This window comes from Atractosteus spatula, chromosome 9, assembly GCF_055471065.1.
Source record: "Atractosteus spatula isolate fAtrSpa1 chromosome 9, fAtrSpa1.hap1, whole genome shotgun sequence".
In the NCBI taxonomy this organism is placed as follows: Eukaryota; Metazoa; Chordata; class Actinopteri; order Semionotiformes; family Lepisosteidae; genus Atractosteus; species Atractosteus spatula.
Genome location: NC_142714.1, coordinates 20,211,045 through 20,230,070, shown reverse-complemented (window position 1 = coordinate 20,230,070; position 19,026 = coordinate 20,211,045). Strand labels below are relative to the sequence as shown.

General features: G+C 42.4%; 1 protein-coding gene across 2 annotated transcripts in view; it reads left to right on the top strand.

The window, feature by feature from the left end:
* Positions 1-19,026, top strand: part of ccdc88c (coiled-coil and HOOK domain protein 88C) — an 82,692-nt gene that overhangs the window by 45,280 nt on the left and 18,386 nt on the right. For both annotated transcript variants that reach the window (XM_088925645.1, XM_088925646.1), the window contains exons 12-23: positions 894-1,038; positions 2,116-2,297; positions 2,868-3,005; positions 4,421-5,491; positions 5,810-5,937; positions 9,328-9,469; positions 10,787-10,978; positions 11,095-11,256; positions 11,913-12,190; positions 17,209-17,352; positions 18,311-18,497; positions 18,733-18,878. In XM_088925645.1, the coding sequence (XP_088781771.1) occupies positions 894-1,038; positions 2,116-2,297; positions 2,868-3,005; positions 4,421-5,491; positions 5,810-5,937; positions 9,328-9,469; positions 10,787-10,978; positions 11,095-11,256; positions 11,913-12,190; positions 17,209-17,352; positions 18,311-18,497; positions 18,733-18,878 (2,915 nt within the window). The remainder of the gene's footprint in view (positions 1-893; positions 1,039-2,115; positions 2,298-2,867; positions 3,006-4,420; positions 5,492-5,809; positions 5,938-9,327; positions 9,470-10,786; positions 10,979-11,094; positions 11,257-11,912; positions 12,191-17,208; positions 17,353-18,310; positions 18,498-18,732; positions 18,879-19,026) is intronic.

The window sequence follows — 19,026 nt, the reverse complement described above, 5'->3', positions numbered from 1 at the left end:
GCCCTGCTCCAGAAGGAAAAAGTGTTTTCAGACTTTTTGTGTGTCATTTAGGGAGCTAAATGACGTATTAAAATTGTAACCACCCTTCCACTTCCCACTGGCCCCCAACTAGCTCTGTTGGTAGAGCCTGAGACTCATAACCTCAGGGTAGTGGGTCCGTGCCCCACGTTGGGAGCCAGGTCCTCCATGTTGGTGGTTGGGCACAAGGCTAACAACCCTGTCCCGTAAAAAACTAATGTTCCGGTAACAGCAACAGGATGTTGCTGCCCCTACGTGCTGGAAGGGACAACGGGCAAACATCCATCAATCCATCCATCCACCCAGTTCACATGAAATTTAATCGTAATATAAGAAGTTTTTAACACCTGAAATGGGTCATAGTACTCTGTGTCACTCATCTTTTGTCAGACTGATGATCTTTGTACTGTGACACTTTCAGGAGGTTAGGCTTTAGTCTAAGTCCGTATTCATTGCTCCCCTTCCTGAGTTTCTTCATCACTGCACTGTTCATTCCCTGATTTGGTCCAGTTTAATCTACTTCTTGGTTTTGATGAAAATATGCTGGAAGGAGTATAAAAGAATACTGGTTGTAGATGTAGTTTTATTGTGCGGTCATGATGCTTCAATAATCTGTAGTGCTACCAAACTCATGACATTTCCAACAATGTTATGTTCATACCCTTTTCCTTATAAAAAAACATTTACATTTCAAACTTTGAATTAAATCCTAGAGGCTAAAGAAAATCAAACCACTAGAAAAAAAATAATAGAACTGACATGTAAGTATCCATGCAGGGATGATTTCACTCTTTTTGTAAAGAAAGGGTGCAGTTTAATGCCAAAAAAGGCTGTGGAGTCTAAATTAGCTGACTTTTCTTATTCCATCTCTGCAGGATCGTGACACAGATAAGAAGAGAATTGAAGAGCTGCTGGAGGAGAACATGATGCTGGAGATCGCCCAGAAACAGAGCATGAATGAGTCTGCACATCTGGGCTGGGAGCTGGAGCAGCTGTCTAAGAGTGCCGATGTCAATGATGGTCAGTGGGCTTCTCATTTTAACCCTTCTAGAGGACAGCTTTATGTCCACTAGAGTATATTATGCCTTTCGAGTGCTTTGAACCTTTATAGAACTGTAACAGCTGAGAAAACCGCAAATAACTTCATGCAGAAACCTTCAAATCTTTCTCGTGTTCCAGTAAGACAGTGTTGTTGCTTCCTTGGCAGAATGGTTAAGTCTGGGCAAGGTTTTGTAGAAACTAGAAATAATGGACCAGTTCAACATCAATCTCAGCAGTTTTCTTCGTGGTCAAGATGGGGAATTTGATGCAGCTATTGAAGTATTGTGTGCTTTAGAAGAGGAAAGTTTGGGGTTAGAGATGGAAGTACCACAATCTGCTAGGATATGGCCTAAAGGACCACCTTATCACTATCTCTGGTTTTTAACAGTGTGCACAAAACATGAACTGACGAGAAACGCGTAGAAGGTGTGAGCATGGAAAGGGGTCATTATTCTGCACACTGAAATGATAGGATGGAGCATACGGATTGTACCCTATGTTTTTTTATTAGCTTGTCTGCTTTTCATAACAAATTGCTAGTCTTTTGCTTTTTAAGAAGGCTAAAAACATGAGAAAATTGATTACAAGGTAAAAGGAAAATGGTCCTCAAAATTTCTCAAGAAGTTAAAAATAAATAGAAATTTGCTTTCAACTTTACTGAAGCTGTATGTTTGAAAAGTAGAGATTTATTGTTCTGTCATTGTATGATAGTCAGAACATGTTTCTGAAAACATGGAAAACATGTATACACCTGAAGTTAGACTATTTTATTTTTGCTGGCCATGAATTATAGTTTCACACAACCTTTGAAATACTTTATGTTCATATACAGGCCATCTAGAGAATTGGCACCTGCTCACCATTCAACACATAGCTCCACCGTGCACACCTGTAAGAATGGCCTTTTTCTCTTTATATTTTTCCCTTGAAAATATTGCAGAAATCTCTGGAATACAAATGGCTAAGGAAATCAACACTCCCAGTCAGTGCCCCGTCTCTATGAGGAGATAAGTATCTGTTAAATAATTTAAGGCAAAGGAGTTCTTGTTTCAACAGCTCGCAAGTCATTTGTGTTCGAGCTGAACGAGTCGGCGTCCAGCCGCATCCTGAAGCTGGAGAAGGAGAACCAGGGGCTGCAGAGCACGATCCAGGAGCTGAGAAACGCCTCGCTGAGCCTGGAGGAGGAGAACCTCCGAGTGCTGGAGCTGGAGAAGCAGAACCAGGGTCTCGACAAAAAGGTGAGCTGGGCTGTGGGCTGGCTGTGAGGTTGTGGTAGGCTTCTCTGTGTCCATGCCTATGTGGTACCCGTCTTACAGCCCCAGTGTTAAAAACCCACACTGGAGAAATGTCTCCTTTTTGACAAGTGTAGATCTGGGCGTGCACTTTAGTCAGGATAAGTCAGGATAAGTTTATGAAGTTGGTTCAGTAAAGTGCTCGTTGCTGGTTCAGTGAAGTGCTTTACTCAGATATACGAATGGTTGTGGAAATTGTGGTATCTTTTTGTAAGTTATACTGCTGTTTAGTTATTGGGAAAAAAATCCCACAAGCATCTTTAATCAGATTGAATGTTGGCAATTACAGATGCTGAAAGAATGTACAAGATGAGCCAATTGTAATAGATTTTAAGTTTAACAAATTTTAATTTAAAAAAAAGTTTTCTTGACAGAACATATTTTTGTATGGGAGAATCTTCACTACTGTACCAACTTATTCAAAAGAGGAGTTAAGTTTGGCTGAGCTGTTCAGCCCGAAGGAGCAGGATTCAGTGACACATGAATTGTGTGTGATGGTCTTTGCTTGTGTTTCAGCTGGAGAAGTTGCAGACCCTACTGGACCAAGAGAAACAGACCACACTGGACATGGAGAGTCTAGGAGAAGAGCTCCTGAAGGACAAGCAGAAACTACAGGCAACACTAGATGCTGTCCGAGCTGAGAAAGACAGACAGGCAAGTGTGAGGGGTACCGAGAGCAACTGAGTGCTGGATCCTCCAGGTGTCCCCTGACTATATTTTCTGGGTTGGTCTTGCATACCGGTCAGGATCTCTGTCTTCTCACTGTCTCAGAAACTTTCAACAAGCAGTGAGAGTACTTATCATTTGTAAGCTATAGTATTGTAAGAAATAGGCAGCAGCTACATCACCCTGCAGCTCTCAACTGGCAACCCACTGAAGCTAAGCAGGGTTGAGCCTGGTCAGTACCTGGATGGGAGACCTTCTGGGAAGCTATGGTTGCTGCTGGAAGTGTTGTTAGTGAGACTAGCGGGGGGTGCCCAGCCTGCGGTCTTTGTGGTTCCTAATGCCCCAGTATAGTGGTGGGGACACTGTACTGTAGTGGGCGCCGTCTTTCGGATTAGACGTTAAACCGAGGTCCTGACTCTCAGTGGTCATTAAAGATCCCCGGGCAATTCTTGAGAAGAGTAGGGAGTTATCCCGGTGTCCGGGCAAAATTTCCCCCCTTGGCCTTTACCGTGGCCTCCAAATTGTCCCCATGTATGATTGGCTTACACTTGGCCTGCGATGGACTGGCGCTTCATCCAGGGTGTACCCTGCCTTGCGCTCGTTGCTTGCCGGGTAGGCTCTGACACCGTATGGTATAAAACGGTTTGGTAAATGACCGTTTATGCAATACAATGACAGTATTGTGAGAAGTGCAGAGAAAGTCTGTATCACCCAAAGTTAAATTGTCTGGTTTGTTGTCTCTCAGGACAACCTTAAAGTGCCTGCAAGCTAGTAGATAAAGGCAAGTTCATTCACAGGTGCTCCAAGGGAGATGTGAGGTGAAGATAAATCCCACAGAGAATTATGTCTGGGTGGAATTATGGGTGTTATTCTTTCCATTATGCCTGATGTTGACATTAGCAAATCTGCGAGAAAACTCCACAGCAAAATTAAGCCATGCAAAAAATATGAGCTAGATGTTTTTTTCTCCTTCTAAACTTCATGAATGTATTCAAACCTCACATTTAAGGTTAATACCATAGTTAGCCGATCAGATCCATCTTCATGCTGCATGTCTAGGAAAGACATATGATGGTAAAATATTCTTATTTGGAAAGTAAATAGTGGTTGAAATGAAACATTAAAAATGTTAAACTCAACGTGGTTAAGAAATAGTGAGGTTTGAGTGGAAAGCTGTATTGCTGTGGGAGCTACATGGGAACAAGTGAGCGTTAATTTCTCACAGAAAGAAAAAAGAAGAGGAAGCACCACCTGTAGAAGGCATGTTTTTTCTTTCCACTTTTTAATGTGGGTTTAACCTCTACTTGTTTCTTGACTTGGATAATGACAAACAAAGAAGGGTCATGTTGGAATGTTACCTCAGTGGCACCGCTTTAGAACAGGCTTCTTTCTTCCTTCTGCAGGTTTCCGAACTGGAACACGAGAAGGAGCACCTGAGCCAGACCGTGGCCTCCCTGCGGCAGAGGGCCCAGATCAGCAGCGAGGCGCGCATGAAGGATGTGGAGAAGGAGAACCGCATTCTCCACGAGACGATCACAGACACGGGCAGCAAGCTCACGCAGCTGGAGTTCGAGAAGAAGCAGGTCCAGAAGGAGCTGGCACAGCTCCAGGAGAGGATGGAGAAATCGGAGGAACTGGAGATGGAGGTACAGAAACTGGAGCGGGCCAATGAGCAGCTGCAGAAACAAGTGGCTGCCCTGAAGATCACCTGTGACAGGATTGAGGCCCTGGAACAGGAGAATGCGGATATGGAGCAGGAAAACAGAAGGCTGAAGAAGCTGGCGGACACAGCCCAGAACATGGCGCTCAAACTGGAGGCTCTGGAGAAGGAGAGCTGTCAGCTGGATGAAGAAAATCTGGAGTTGAGGAGGACGGTGGAGTCTCTGAAGTACACCAGCGCCAAGCTTACACAAGTTGAGTTGGAGAACAAGGAGCTTGAGAAAGAGAGAGAGGAGCTGACCAGGAACATGGAGGTGCTGAAAGCTCTGAATAAGAAATCGGAACGTCTGGAGCTCAGCTATCACAGCCTGGATTCTGAAAACCGAAGGCTTCAGCAAATGCTGGAGAACAGTAACACCAAGATCCAGCACCTGGAGAAAGAGCTGCAGGACACTGAGCAGGAGAACCAGGTGCTCCAGAAGAATCTGGAAGAGCTACGCATTTCTAGCAAGAGGCTAGAGAGCCTGGAGCAGGAGAAACGGGCTCTGGAGCAGGAGCTGGGCCAGGCTGAGAAGGACAGGAAGCAACTGGAGAAGGAGGCCAAGAGACTGTGGCAGCAGGTTGAAGTGAAGGAGGCTGCCTTAGATGAGAGTGGCATGAAGCTGGCCACCATGGAGAAGGAGAACAAGATTCTGGAGAAGGAACTTACGAAGTACAAGGAGGCCTCAAATAAAGTGAAGGAGCTGGAGAAGGATAACAAAGAGCTGCAGAAACAGGCCACTATTGACAAGAGGACACTTGCTACCTTAAGAGAGGTAGGGTTCTTTATACAGATTCTTAAAATAACTTCACTTAGTATTTTAAGTATTATTTCCAAGATAAGTAAAAACCATTGACTTATTGTTTTTTTTTAATTCTCCAGCCAACTCACTGTAAAACACATGAATATAGATATCGCTTCTACAAAAGCAATGTTTGCATTGATTTTCCTTAGTTGTCTCCATGCAATTTATTGAAAAAAGTTGAGAGGCACAGATCTCATTTACTAGGGATGAAGGAGAGGCAACAGTTAAGTGAGCAGATCTGACTAGATGATGGCAGCTGAACAGTCTGTGGATGCGCTTAACCTGCAGGACCTGGTTCACGAGAAGCTGAAGAGCCAGCAGCAGTGGAATGAGCTGGAGAAGCTGAGCCACGAGCTGGAGAAAATCGGCCTCAACAAGGAGAAGCTGCTGCAGGAGGAGCATAGCACTGAGGACAAGTAAGGAAACATTGAAACGCTGATCGAGCCGGGGTCACGGCACGAGCTGACTGTGACTGGAATTCTCCAGGCAGGAAGGGCAGGGTGAGATTAATCGGCCAGGGCTCCCCCAGTTCTCTGTGTCACAGCGGCCCCTATGGCCATGTGCAGGGCCGTTGGCGCTGGTACGGGTGTGTGGTGCTTCTGACATGCTATCACATTGCATTGGGATAGTTGATGATTCTAAATTAAAGCATTGTGCTTTTTAAAAGATGAGTAATTTATGTGCAGAGTTTTTAGTTAAGCAATATCGCATCGATCACTTCAAAAATGTAGAATCCAAAAAGGAACACAAGTTGCTTCCCGCGGTTGACCGAATGGCTCCTGGGCTGGAGGTAGTTAGCTAGGCCTCTCAACTTTTGCAGAAGTGGCTGTGGGGCAGGTCAGGATGTACATCCATGAGGCTTGTAATGTGTCAAATGACAAATGGCTCTGCAAGGTGGGTCTTGAGAGAACATACTGGTCTTTGTTCATTCCATTAGGTACAAGGATTATAGCTTTAATGCCAAGTTCTAAACAATTTTTTTCCGTTATTTTTGGGACAATTCACCTAGTTTTTGGTAGGTCAAAGATAGTTGATCAGAAGGCACAGCTGGGTATTTTTTCCTTTTGGATGAGGACCTAAAGCAATAAACACCTTGAAAAGATCAGACAAGATCCATGCCCAGCTGCTGGTTCCATCGATGAGGTTAAATTTGATTCATTCTAGAACAGGGAGATTCAGGTGAAGAAAATTCTCATAGACTGTCTGTACTTTCGTCATGAGAAACACTGCACCAAGACGACATACAGGGCAAGGCTTTGTATTTCAGAGTAAGGACTTTTAGTTTATTTTGTCTTTGTGAAGCTATGAATGATCCTGATTGTGTACCAGCTATACAGTTTTTCATCAATTCCATATTGTCGCATTCAGTTTCTGTAACTTCAGCTTTATGACAAATGACACTTATTTCCTGGGGCTAACTGAGGGAGCTGTAGATCTTGGCTTCTAAGTAGGTTCTTCAGAAACTAGGAAGATTTTTATTACACTTTGTGGGTGGCGCATTGGTTAGCATTGCTGCCTTTCCCTGGATTCAATTCTGGACCTGGGGCTCTACCTATGTAGAGTTTGTATGTACCTCCCATGTTCACGTGGGTTAGCTCTGGGTGCTCTAGTCCAAAGAAATACTGGGAAGTTAACTGGCTTCTTGAAAAATTGGCCCTGGTGTGTGCGTATGTTTCTGTGTCTGTGTGTGCCCTGTGATGGGCTGACATCCCTACCAGGATGTATCCTCCCTTGTGCCCATTGCTTGCTCCAGTACCCTTGTGACCCTGAAATTGGAAGAAACAATTAGAAAATGGATGGGTTATTGTACATTTTCTGGAGAAAACTGTTTCCACGTGGTGAACATTCTCGGGTTCTTTTTGCACTTTTGTCTGTAAAGCTGGCAGTTCTGTGTCAGGCTACATTGAGTGTGCTGCTGCTAAAAAAATGTTTTTGTGCTTGTGTTCCCAGACATGTCTTTGACAGGTGTCGTGGGTAAGTTGTTTAACTTGTGTGCTTGCTTTGCTGTGATTTCTCCTTTTGGACAGCACATTATTTCAGAAATTATTTGTTTTGCTCCATTAACCTTGTACTTGATCTATATTCTGTGATCAGAAGAACCCTTGATGCAAAAGTAATCATCATTTGGTATAAAGACATTGGGCTTGTTGCTTTTTTGTAGCCATGACTGGTTTAAATTCCATTTATGTAATTGACAATAGTAGGAGCAGAATGCAGTGAATGTGAATTCCACTCTAATATGATCTTCTATAATGTCATGCTGGTATAACGGGTATTTTTAAATCAGGGGTTTGAAGCACATGCGTACATTCCCTCAGCTGTAAGAACATAAATCAAGCACAGATTTGAATTAATGAGTGACTGGAGTTAAAAAGTACAGGCTTGGTAGATGTGCTCTGAGAGCAAATCCATAAAATATTTAACATGTTTGCAAAATTTATTATAGGCAGAGCATGCGTACCATGTAACATATCAACTTCAGTTTTTTTTCAACACTTTGTTTTGTGGAGAACCAGAATTATATCCTCCGGGGCGTGCTTGAAAATGGTCTCGAATATACCATTTGTTGAGGCAGAGGCCTGAAGTCTGTAGGCCCCAGCTGATCAAGCAAGCAGAGTTTATTGATGTTATTAATAGACTTTGCTCCTCTTTATCATTATAAGTGGCTTTAGGGTTCTGTGCCGACTGCAATGATTAATTTAATTGATTTCTGATCTACAGAATGCAGTACATGTCATTACCTTTAGGTGATAACAGAAACAATATGATATTTTGGCAAAACAGAGTTAATTTATGTTAAAATAAAGAAATCCTGCTCAAAATGGGGAAATAATAGTATTGGAAAGTTGGGGGAAAAGGCAAAAACCTTTAAATGAAATGCTTTTTTTAACATAAAGGGCTATTTCTTCTCCAGCATAAATAAAGGAGAGAAATTAGATTGAGTACTGGAGAGTGCAGCTACTGTACTTCCAATCATATACTGAGCTTTTAAAACTGTAGTCTTGTGTGAAAATATTGCACTATTCCTTGACTTTGGATTGGAACTCCTTTCAAAATGCATTTTAGTTAAGCACCCATCCACATTTCGGGTTGTGCTGAATTTCGCCTGGTTAAACATGGAAGTCAGTGCTCCAAGCATTGGAGCTTTTTTTTTAATCTTTTTTTTCCAGTTGTGAATGAATAATTAAATACCTAAGATAATTGCCTTTATGCTCTACTGTTATTTGTAGCATTCATTGAACCACTCGCATAAGCAGCTGGGTGAAGCAGTGACTCCATGTGCTTACTGTGATAAAGTTAGCTTTTTAAATTTTCCATCGTGTGCATCTCAGTGCTGTTAACCACAGAGGAGCTTCTTGACTCGTTTTCCACATTCTCTTTTTCTTCCAGTTAGCTGATGTGGGTCTTTGCTGCAGACTTTACATCCAAAATATCTTTAGGAGATATATGGCCAAGAGAAGATATTTTCATATTGTCTTCTGCCAATTTCAAGTTCACAAAACTCTGAAATTACAGCAATATGAGTAAATATTCATTTCATTTTTTGGGGATATTTTCTAGCCTGGAGGCTACAAAATGGAAAATCGCCAAGTGCATTCCATTTTCACTTCTCTGAGACAGGAATTCTGGATAAGATATGTCAAAAGGTCCCTGTGCTTTGATAATCCGATTTTGTGCTAAATATATGGAAATTAAATTCTCAAGCAGTTTTCCTCTGGGGACAAAGTAAGAGTATAAAGCTATATATTTGGTGGAACACTTTTCAGCCTCTAAATTGTACTGTGTGTAAACCGTTCACTTTCCAGTAAATACAAGATTTTGGAGACGAAGATCGAGTCGACACTAAAGAAGACGCTGGAGATCAAGGAGGACAAGATTCAGTCTCTGGAGTCGAGGCTGGAGGAGTCGAGCAGCCTGAACCAGCAGCTCCGCAGTGACCTTACCTCTGTAAGACCCTGTCTCATCCAGCTGCCAATTACACCACTATAAAGAAAAACACAATGAAATGCAAAGCTTAGACTAGCCATATGAAATACTAATTAGATTTACAATCTGCACACATAATCTCCTTCATTAATGAAGTGAACATTTAAAGTCTATGAAAGAACATTTCCAACCATGAAGTACTGTTCTAGGGTCAGCATTATTGCTGATTTTTATGTATAAATGGAATGATGATTGAAGTGCAAGAAGATGATTGTTGTATAATAAACATTGGCTGAATTGAGAGTTTATTTTCCTCTGAGTGAAATAGTAAAGGCCCAGTTAAAGTTAGAAAAAACATTAGACTTTAAGTTCCAGAGCTGTTACCATTGTGTTTCAGATGGTTATATTAGGAGATTAGATGGGCTGTACTTCTAACTTTAATATGGGCCTATTGGGGTTGTGGCTGTTAGGTCTGATATTAACCTTCTTTGAAAAAGGACTCTGAAATTTACATCACATTAACACTGTATTTATAATAGTAACATGAAGTTAAGTCAGCATTTATCGGGAACTCGCAATCATTTCGAACACCCTTTCCAAATGTAGCCTCAACCCTGATTGTTTTTGGTTAAGGAATTTGAACTGAAATCCACCAGAAATACTTTGATACGGACCTCAATATCACTCTGAGAGCCTTGCAGCCTCTATTTGGTTGAATTTGGTTAAATGGGACCACAACTCGTGTGAAATGCTCAGCTTTAAAAAACAAAACAAAACACTCCATCCCAAGTTTGTGTTTTTGCTTTAGATAGTTTCCCTTTGTGGACTTATTTTCCCTTTCCCTATTTAGATGTATTTAATTAAATCAAGTTTGAATTATGCCATTTTCATGTGTCCAGCATTTTTCAGTTATGATACTGACATACTTTACCTATTGTATGTGGAGAGTCACTGAAAATGCAGAAAATGCTATTGGTTCCTGTGCTAAATTATTAAAATTCCTCTCACGACATAAATGCAAATGTTTGTTGTACAACATTGCATTGCAGATAGTACTCAATAGATGTTCTGTAGGGATTACTATTTGTTGTAATCTGATTTGTTGTTTAACAGAAGAGTTCCTTTAATGGCAGCATAAACATAAAACGACTGTGCTGCTTTTGTTAAAAAGTAGTTGTAGACATTAGACTCAAATTAGGGTAAAACAGTCACCTCTGAACACCGGGCCTCTTGATTTCACCCACAGAGCTTCTGGTTTAAGAGTTTTAGCAGTATGCGTCACTTGACAGGTCAAGACGCAGATCTGTGCATGAATCATTTCCGTTATTTTGCGCGCAGGTGAAGAGAAGTCTGGAAGCTCTGAAACAGAGACAAGAAGAGGAAGAGGCTCACTCTCGGAGCTCGGCCAGCTGCTCCCCGGAGAGCCCCGGTCCCCCCAGGAAGGTCCAGGAGAAGTGGGAGACGGAGCACCGGGAGGCCACCATGGAGCTGCTCAAAGTGAAGGACCAGGTCATCGACGTCGAGAAGAACGTGAGTGTGCCATCAACTAACCTTTAGGCATTACAGACTGGAGGAAGCCCTCCGGCCTGCCTTCGGTTATTAATGATGTTCAAGTCAGCCCTTTCTTCGTCTCCCCTGGGTTCCAGAATGCAGCCCTCCAGGCAGAGAGGCACCTCCTGAAAGAGCAGCTCAGGCAGCTGGAAACCCAGAACGGCCAGCAGAACTGTCAGCTCCAGACTCTCCAGAGGCAGGCCGTCTCCCTGCAGGAACACAACACAGCGCTGCAGACACAGACCGCCAAGCTGCAGGTTCGTGTGACGGATAGCCCTTCCACTCAGAGTTGTGCAGCATGAGCGGGAAGAATGCTTTGCTTCTCATTAGGTGGGGATATACCATAAAGGGCTCACACAGAGGGCCTAGATCTTTCAATTAATCCTAGTAAACTGAAAGGCATCTTTCAACTCTGTGGCCATCATACACAGGATGAATAAAACCATCTGGAACAACACTCTACAACGTGAAAAGTTGAACAGAGCTGCTTTATGCTTTGTAAGCTACCCAAACATTGAAATATGAATGCAGGTTTTCCTGCATTGGTAGATTTACTGGGAAGAGGAGTTGAAATTAAGTCTACAGTGTGCATACATCTCTTGAAAAATCAATAACAGTTGCATTTTATAGATGCTAATTTATGCAGCTCAGTACATGGTAGTTAGTGCTGCTGCTTCACAGGTGTTAAGTCCTGTGTTTGATTTTGGACTAATATGGCATGCGTGTTTCTCCTGTCTTTGTATTGGTTTTCTTCGGAATTCCTCCTACCACCCAAAAACATGCTGTTGAAGTTAACTGGTACCTCTACATCATCCCTGTGCACATGTTATCTGAGATACAGGCCCCAGCTTGCGTACTACAAGTGAGTTGTGTTGCAAGGCTCATTCCGAACCCTGCGCTCTGCTCTCGGCAGGTGGAAAACTCCGCGCTGAACTCCCAGAGCGCCTCTCTCATGGCTCAGAACGCCACCCTGCAGAGCCAGCAGCAGCTGATGGAGAGCGAGGTGGAGAATCTTCAGAAGCAGAAAGAGGAGCTGAAGGGGGCCCACGAGTCCTTGCTGAAGGACCACGAGCACTTCATGGCCGTGCACGAGCGCCAGTCAGCAGAGTACGAAGCTCTCATTGGGCAGCACGGGGCTTTGAAGTCTGCGCACAGAGCTCTGGAGCAAGAGTACAAAAACCTGGAAGTGAGGTATAAAAGCCAAACAGATACAGGGTGAATTCTCCTATACAGCAACATTTGTTTCCCATTTTCAACAGGTAAATAGTTGAAGGGTGCAAAGAAGAGGTAGTAGATGCTTTTATTTACAAGTCAGCTTTCTAAAGTTTAGCTGGAGTTTAGTTTATTTGGTAAAGTGGAAACCAAACAAAGTCTTCGTCATACATAATCCCCCCCCACAACCCAAATATTTTCATTACTCTGAGTGATGGACTTACTAGTTTCTGTTAAGTCCTATGTGTGTTTAATTTTATGGCTGAAAGTTACAATGTTAACTATGATATTGAAGTGTCAAAGCATTTGATGAGCGTGGTATATGAGTAAAGAGGATTTTTTACAGCTGTTATGTATGACTGCATGAGTTAAGGGCACTTGAATTCCACTTACCTTATCAGAACTGTAACATGAGCATTGGTGCTGACCCTGAAATGAGTATTGAAAGCAGTATACTTTTGTGAGGCGGATTGATGACAAGGTCTGGAGAGGCCTGGTTACCTCAGTGATCAGCACAGATGTACTGTTACTGACCTCTGGCTCCCAAGGATTGTGGGTAGTCAAGGTGGCAGTCCTTTTCAATGATATTCTGGGCTGTTGCTGCCCATTTTTAAATCCCTTCATACTTTTCTCTTTATAATACATTGTTGAATTTACAGTTGCTAGTCATCCTAGTTCACTGTGACAGCCCTTTTTCTTGCACCAGGGATATAAAGATGTTGTCCGGAATGTCTATTATGCTGCCTGCAGCACTGAACTCAAGCACAAACAGCAGAGCTAATATATCAGGCAGAAGAAACGCTTACAGGTCGCAGGTGCCTGGGCAGCCTCAGCAGTTACTTGAGGAAACTCCAAAACAAGACCCCAGAGCCCTCTTGACCATGGTTGTCCTCAGCCCAGTGTTTTCTGTGTGCAAATCTGTGTGCCTGTACGTTCCTGTCGAAGATTAGTGAGGACTCAGTGTGAGTTTCCCTTTTAGGAAAGCCCTTCTTGCAGAGCTGTATGGCAGGGACCTGGCAGCAGTCTGTGCACTGCATATGTGTGTAGGTGGGAGAAGAATATATGCCACAACACACAGAGACACATTTCTTCTCTATATGTTTCAGGTGTTGGGGTTTTAGCTGTGACAGATCTTTTAAGAGAATTTATTTTGAGAGGTCTAGCATGACCCAACACTTCATCTACAGACCCTACAGTTTCTACCCCCTGGATAGCAGCCAATCTATATGTGGCCTACTTTTAAATTTTCTCTTACTTGTTAAAACGTAGGTTGAGTTTTGAAAATCGCAACCCTGTTCCGATATCCGAGTTTTAAAACTCACCAAGTGAGTACCAAGTGTGCTGTCATTAATGGACAGATAACAGAGTACAGATGAGGTTGAATGCTTCAAATGGGGTGATGTAATCAGTGGAATACCATGGGCATCCCTTTTAGTCCACAGCTCTTCTAAATGTGTTTATATATTTGGATTTGACTGAACTAATCAAGTTTGCAGATGATGCCAAAACAGGAAAATGAGTGAACACTGCAGAAGCTGCAAAAGAAATTAGAAAATAAACACTTCATGTAGACAATTGCTGTGAACCACATGCAGGTAGATGAAACATCATCTTTGGACTGAGCACAAAAACCAGATCAAGTAAAGACCCACAAGTCTAAACAAGCAAGGTGATTTAGAGCAGCTGGCAGAAGAACCACCAGAGACGGTAGTCCCCAAAAGAGTGGGTGTGGAAATCATTACTGCAGGGGGCTGTGGAGAGTCTAGCCTCTCATTGTACTTTCAAAGCATTAATGGACCAGCTGTTTTATGGTCAAGTGTGACATTGGGATGTCGGTCATGTCTCTGACCTTGACGTCAAAAGAACCCTATCCCTTTTTTATTTTTTGGTAAGCCGTACATGGGAAATTTCCTTTGTTAATCTATTTTCTGGAACGTTAAAAAGAGCAGTGGAGGGCTTTAGGCAGTCCTGAAGTCAGCCGAGACTCTTGTGATTATCCCCATAACTGTAGACTAAGTCGGTTAAAAAGCTTTTCATACACAAATAATTAGCCTAGCTTTGTTTACAGTGTGACAGCTGCACTGCAGCACAGGGTGGTGGAGAGACTTCAAGCCTGCAGCTGTTGGTCTAATTAGTAGGAAAGAGCACCACTTACTCTTATTGTACTCAGCACCTCTTGGCAGGCTGCATAATTGAAATGTTCAGCTGGAAATGCTTGGTGTATTTTTGGTTTTACACCCCTGTTCTTTTGCTATCAGTGACTGATGGAAAGAGTGACCTTTTTACACAGCTCCCTTTCTTGTTCCAATACATTCCTGAATTTGATATATCAAGAAGATTATCGTACAGTGTAAATGCTGAGCAATAAAATGTCTAAATGATTGCCCTCAGACATAATCAAAGACAGCTCTTGTACTAATCACACTCTGCTCCTGTTGCAGTCTAGAGTTGGCTAGTGACACAAACCAGGTTCGAGTCCGTGATTTTGGGCCACTCGTGAGCCACTCGGGAGGATTTTGAATGTGTAATAACTACTGTTTACTTCTCAGAAGAGTTAAATTGACAAACAGTCCAGAAAAACTGCCTCTGCACATTGGGATCCAGGGGAAGATTGTGTATAAGAGGACAGGTTAGGTGAAAGAGGACATCTATTTCAGAAAAAATCTGCAACATCTTCAGTGTTCCCCCTTAACCTGACATGAGTTGTTAGCCCCAGGTTATTGTTCCTCAAGAGTTAAAATGAAGCTAAAATCAAATTGACAAAAACCCCCGAGGATAACTGGCTTTAAAAAGCCAGTTAAATTCACTAAAGATTAATGCCTGTTCAGCTTTTTCCCTCTGGTCTCAGGTGGCAAAGAACACTGGTGCATTAGTGAAGTCAGTCATTAATTATTAAATGCTGGGTTTAGCTGTCATAAAGTGTTGCTCCTAACAGTGTTAGGAGAAACCTACCATGTGATTTAATCTCTTCTGAGAGGGGGCACCATGCATTATTCTATCAATCAGTATTTAAGTTTAATCTCGGCTCAGAGTAGCTTTTAGCAGACAGGTTTGAAATTACTCAGGTAATGTGCATAATTCTGCGAAGCACAGCCCCAGCTTGATTTATATAGCTTTGCTCAATCATGGCTTTTTTGGTATTTGTTTTTTTTCCTGCCACAGTGATCAATATAATCAATGCCTGTGTTATAGCCTGCTTTAAATTCATTAGTATTGGCAGCTGTTTCCCATTTTGCTATATAATCAGAGGCATACCTATCAATAGGTCAAGCTGCCTGCATTCATTAAATCTCTTTTTAGGCTTTGCCAAATCATTACATTTATAAAGGAGAAAACGTATCTGCTTTTGCACAGCACGTACTAAAAGTGACCTTTATTATTGTATTATTCTGTGGAATCTAACCTCCTGCCTCTGATTATTTTCAAGATGTTTTTCAATTATTGTTACAAAATGGGGGGTTATGTAAGTGGTGAATAACAGCAGTTGACCCAAGGGCTTTGTCAGTAATTAAAATAAATAACCATAAACCCCAACTTTTTAGGATTTTTCCAAGAATAGACCTGAGCAGTTGGTATAATTAGAGGCATGTGAATTCTTTATTCTCTGGCACAGCTTTGGTGGAAAAAAAAGTTATAATTCAGGCACACGTGGTTGAAGAAATATTTATTAACGGTGACAATGCAAACACTACACTACACAACACAAATCTACAACACACGTTTCCCTATGTCATGTTACAGATTTACAGACAAGGCGTTTCAGAGATCTACTACATCACCAGGGAAAACCCCAGACTGCTACTAAGTATTCATCTCTTACAAAATTCCAAAAGAAGAAGGCCAAAAGAAGAGATAAGCTGCCTTCTGAACTAAATAGAGTACAGCCTGCGGTTAAATCTCTCTCTAACCCACAAAATAAATGGAAGCCTATCTTCCTATTCTTAAATGCACCCACTAAGCAGGAGAGGCAGTTTTAAATTGAGGGATTCTTCACTCCCTGAAAGCTACAGAGTAGCAATCTCTCTTATCAAGATTTAACTAATGGGGCCCAATCGTGTCTTCTAATCTCGAACATGGAACTCTCTCCTGGCACATACTTCATATTCCATCTCTCCCTGGCTCCTCTCTCTCGTGGTCTCCTCCCCCCCACCCCTTTCTTTCCTCTGTCTTGATCTGATCTTATATGGTGTCTTTCCGGACTGTCAATTGATATTTAATCATTTACCCAGAACATAAGTAACTAAGGTAAACCAAGGTCAGCTTTATGATTTGATCGCAGGATCTGGAGCCCTTACATCTCAGCAAACATCCCCTTTGCTTTGAAGCTTTTAAACTCTTAGAGACACTTCCTAATCGCCTATAGCTGTAACAATTTCTTGCATATCTTGTCAAGCAGAACAGCCGTTAATATAATTCATACAGGACACAGATATTAAATCCAGGATCTGATCGTTTTTTTGGACATAAACCTATCCCATGCACAAAAAGTCTCAATGTCTACATTAAAATGGAAACTGAGGTGGTTGCCAAGTTTCCTAAGGTTTTTTTTTTATGTTCTGTTGCAGTGTTTCTTTGATGAATGGCCGTAATGAAATCGTTTTCTCCTCTTTGTTCCTCCTTTGAAGTTTTTTCCTCCTCATAGGAAAAAAAGAAGTTATTTCTTCTTGATATTTTATTTACACATTATCAACCCAGGCAAGCACTGGACCTTAGAAGCACGAAACAGGAATGTACCACAAGTTCCAATGCATTTACAGTTTGCCAAAAACAGAATTGTGTTGCTGATTTCCTTGTATTGGTCAGCTTAAGTGAAAAGGTGGGAAAATGGCCTTAAAATTGAGTGAAGCAATTTCTTACTTTGCGTATCACCCAGATGAAGCTGCTCTTCAGTTGGATTCAGTACCCTCCCATAAATAATAGTTTGTACGATGAAAAATGCTATTTAAACGCAATCAGTAATGAATATCATTCTTCCTTTGGTATTGTCCGTCTTGCAGGTATGGGGCTCTGGTGCAACAGAAGGTGGCTGTGGAAGAGCTGGAATCGGCCCTGAAAAGGGAGAAGGAGAACCTGGAGGTGGAGCTGCACAGGAACAGCCTCATTCTGGAAGAGAACTGTGACCTGAAGGAGCAGATGGACAGGTCACCCCTCCGCTCTTATTTCTGCCACGTGCTGACCACTCCCTTCTTTCTGCTGCCCGTCCTCTATTAGAATGAACAAGCGGTATAAAAGTCCTGCAAACAGAAATTACAACATGTTTATTCAGCTCCAGTTTTGATTCGATGACGTGTTAAAACAGATGTGCTCGGTTAATGTTATTTTGATAAAAGTTTCCTTTATATTGTACATTTACCATGTTTAGTTCCAAACAGATATTTTCTTTATCTAGCCTCTTGCTTTTTCAAACCTTAATTTGCCCTCCGCAAGGTGGCTGTAAATCACTGTCTCCCTCTACTGGACAATTTGTATAATGGTTTTTCTGAGTTCAAAAGCCCTCTTAAGGTGTTAATGGATATCATGTCAGTTCAGTATGACAACTTTTTGTTCAGTTTTTTTTTAGTTTAAATATTTAAGTGTCAGACAAGAGTCTTGGTCTTTAATCAACCTTAGACTTTTCTTTGGGTTCAGAATCATTCTAGTGAACTGTCTCATCTCCTCCTTGTGATCTGCTTGTACAGTACTGATAGAAGTCTACTTCATAGATAAACCACGGTCATGCACGTCTGAGTTAGCAATCCAGAAACCTGCATATCTTTATGGGTTAATTTTCTTTTGAAAACGTTTACAAGCATTTGTTGAGGACTGAACTCCAAAAACCTCTACGAAGCGTCTTAATTTATTGAAAGGTCCATTACCTCTCCCATGCAGTTACGACAGTTGAGGCGGAGAGCCGAGACGATTGACAGGTTGCAATTTCCAAAACTAGAGCATAAAAAAAGAAGAAAGATCTGCGATTACAGACCAAAGGCAAAAAAACAGCTTTCCCCCCCCATGTTCAAGTTGACGGATCTCACTCACCTGCTTCTACACAAGGAAAGGCTCTCCAGGCCTATCCCTGCTGGCGGAGGGGGGGTAACCGGTGCCGCGTGTCTTGTGCAGGGTGACCGCGGCGCACGACCTGCTGAGGGGGGAATGTGAGGGCTTGCGAGCGCACGGCAAGGAGCTGAAGACCGCGCTGAACAACGCGCAGCTGGACCTGAACCGCTGGCAGGCTCGCTTCGATGAGCTGAAGGAGCAGAACCAAAACATGGACATCTCCCTCGCCAAGCTGGACAATCACTGCGAGGTATGTCAGCACCGCAGGTTACTCAGTAAAAGCCCTGCCTTTAAATGCAGGAGGAGGGGGGGCGGGAAGCCAGTGATTAAAGTCTGAAGAACTGGGAAAGCAGCTCATTATTTTTTATTTACTTAAAAAAAACATGCCAAGAATAGGCTAGGGTTGACCTTTTTTAATTAACTTTGAGAACTCAGTTTTTTTTTTGTGGTAAAAGAACTCTGCTGTGCTCTGTTTTCCCCTCCAGCTCCTGACGCGACTGAAGGGGAACCTGGAGGAGGAGAACCACCACCTTCTGAGCCAGATCCAGATGTTGAGCCAGCAGAACCAGAGCCTGCTGGAGCACACCATGGAGAGCAAGGAGCTGTACCACGAGGAGCAAAAACAGTACATGTAAGAGCAGCTCAGGGGAGAGAAAATATAAGACTAGGAAACACGAGATAGCTTATAGTCGAGAGGGTGCTACTTGGCCTGTCTTGATTCTCATTTATCTGTATTTTGAAAGAGGCCAAGGGGTTGGCTTCAACAGCAAAGCTAGGCA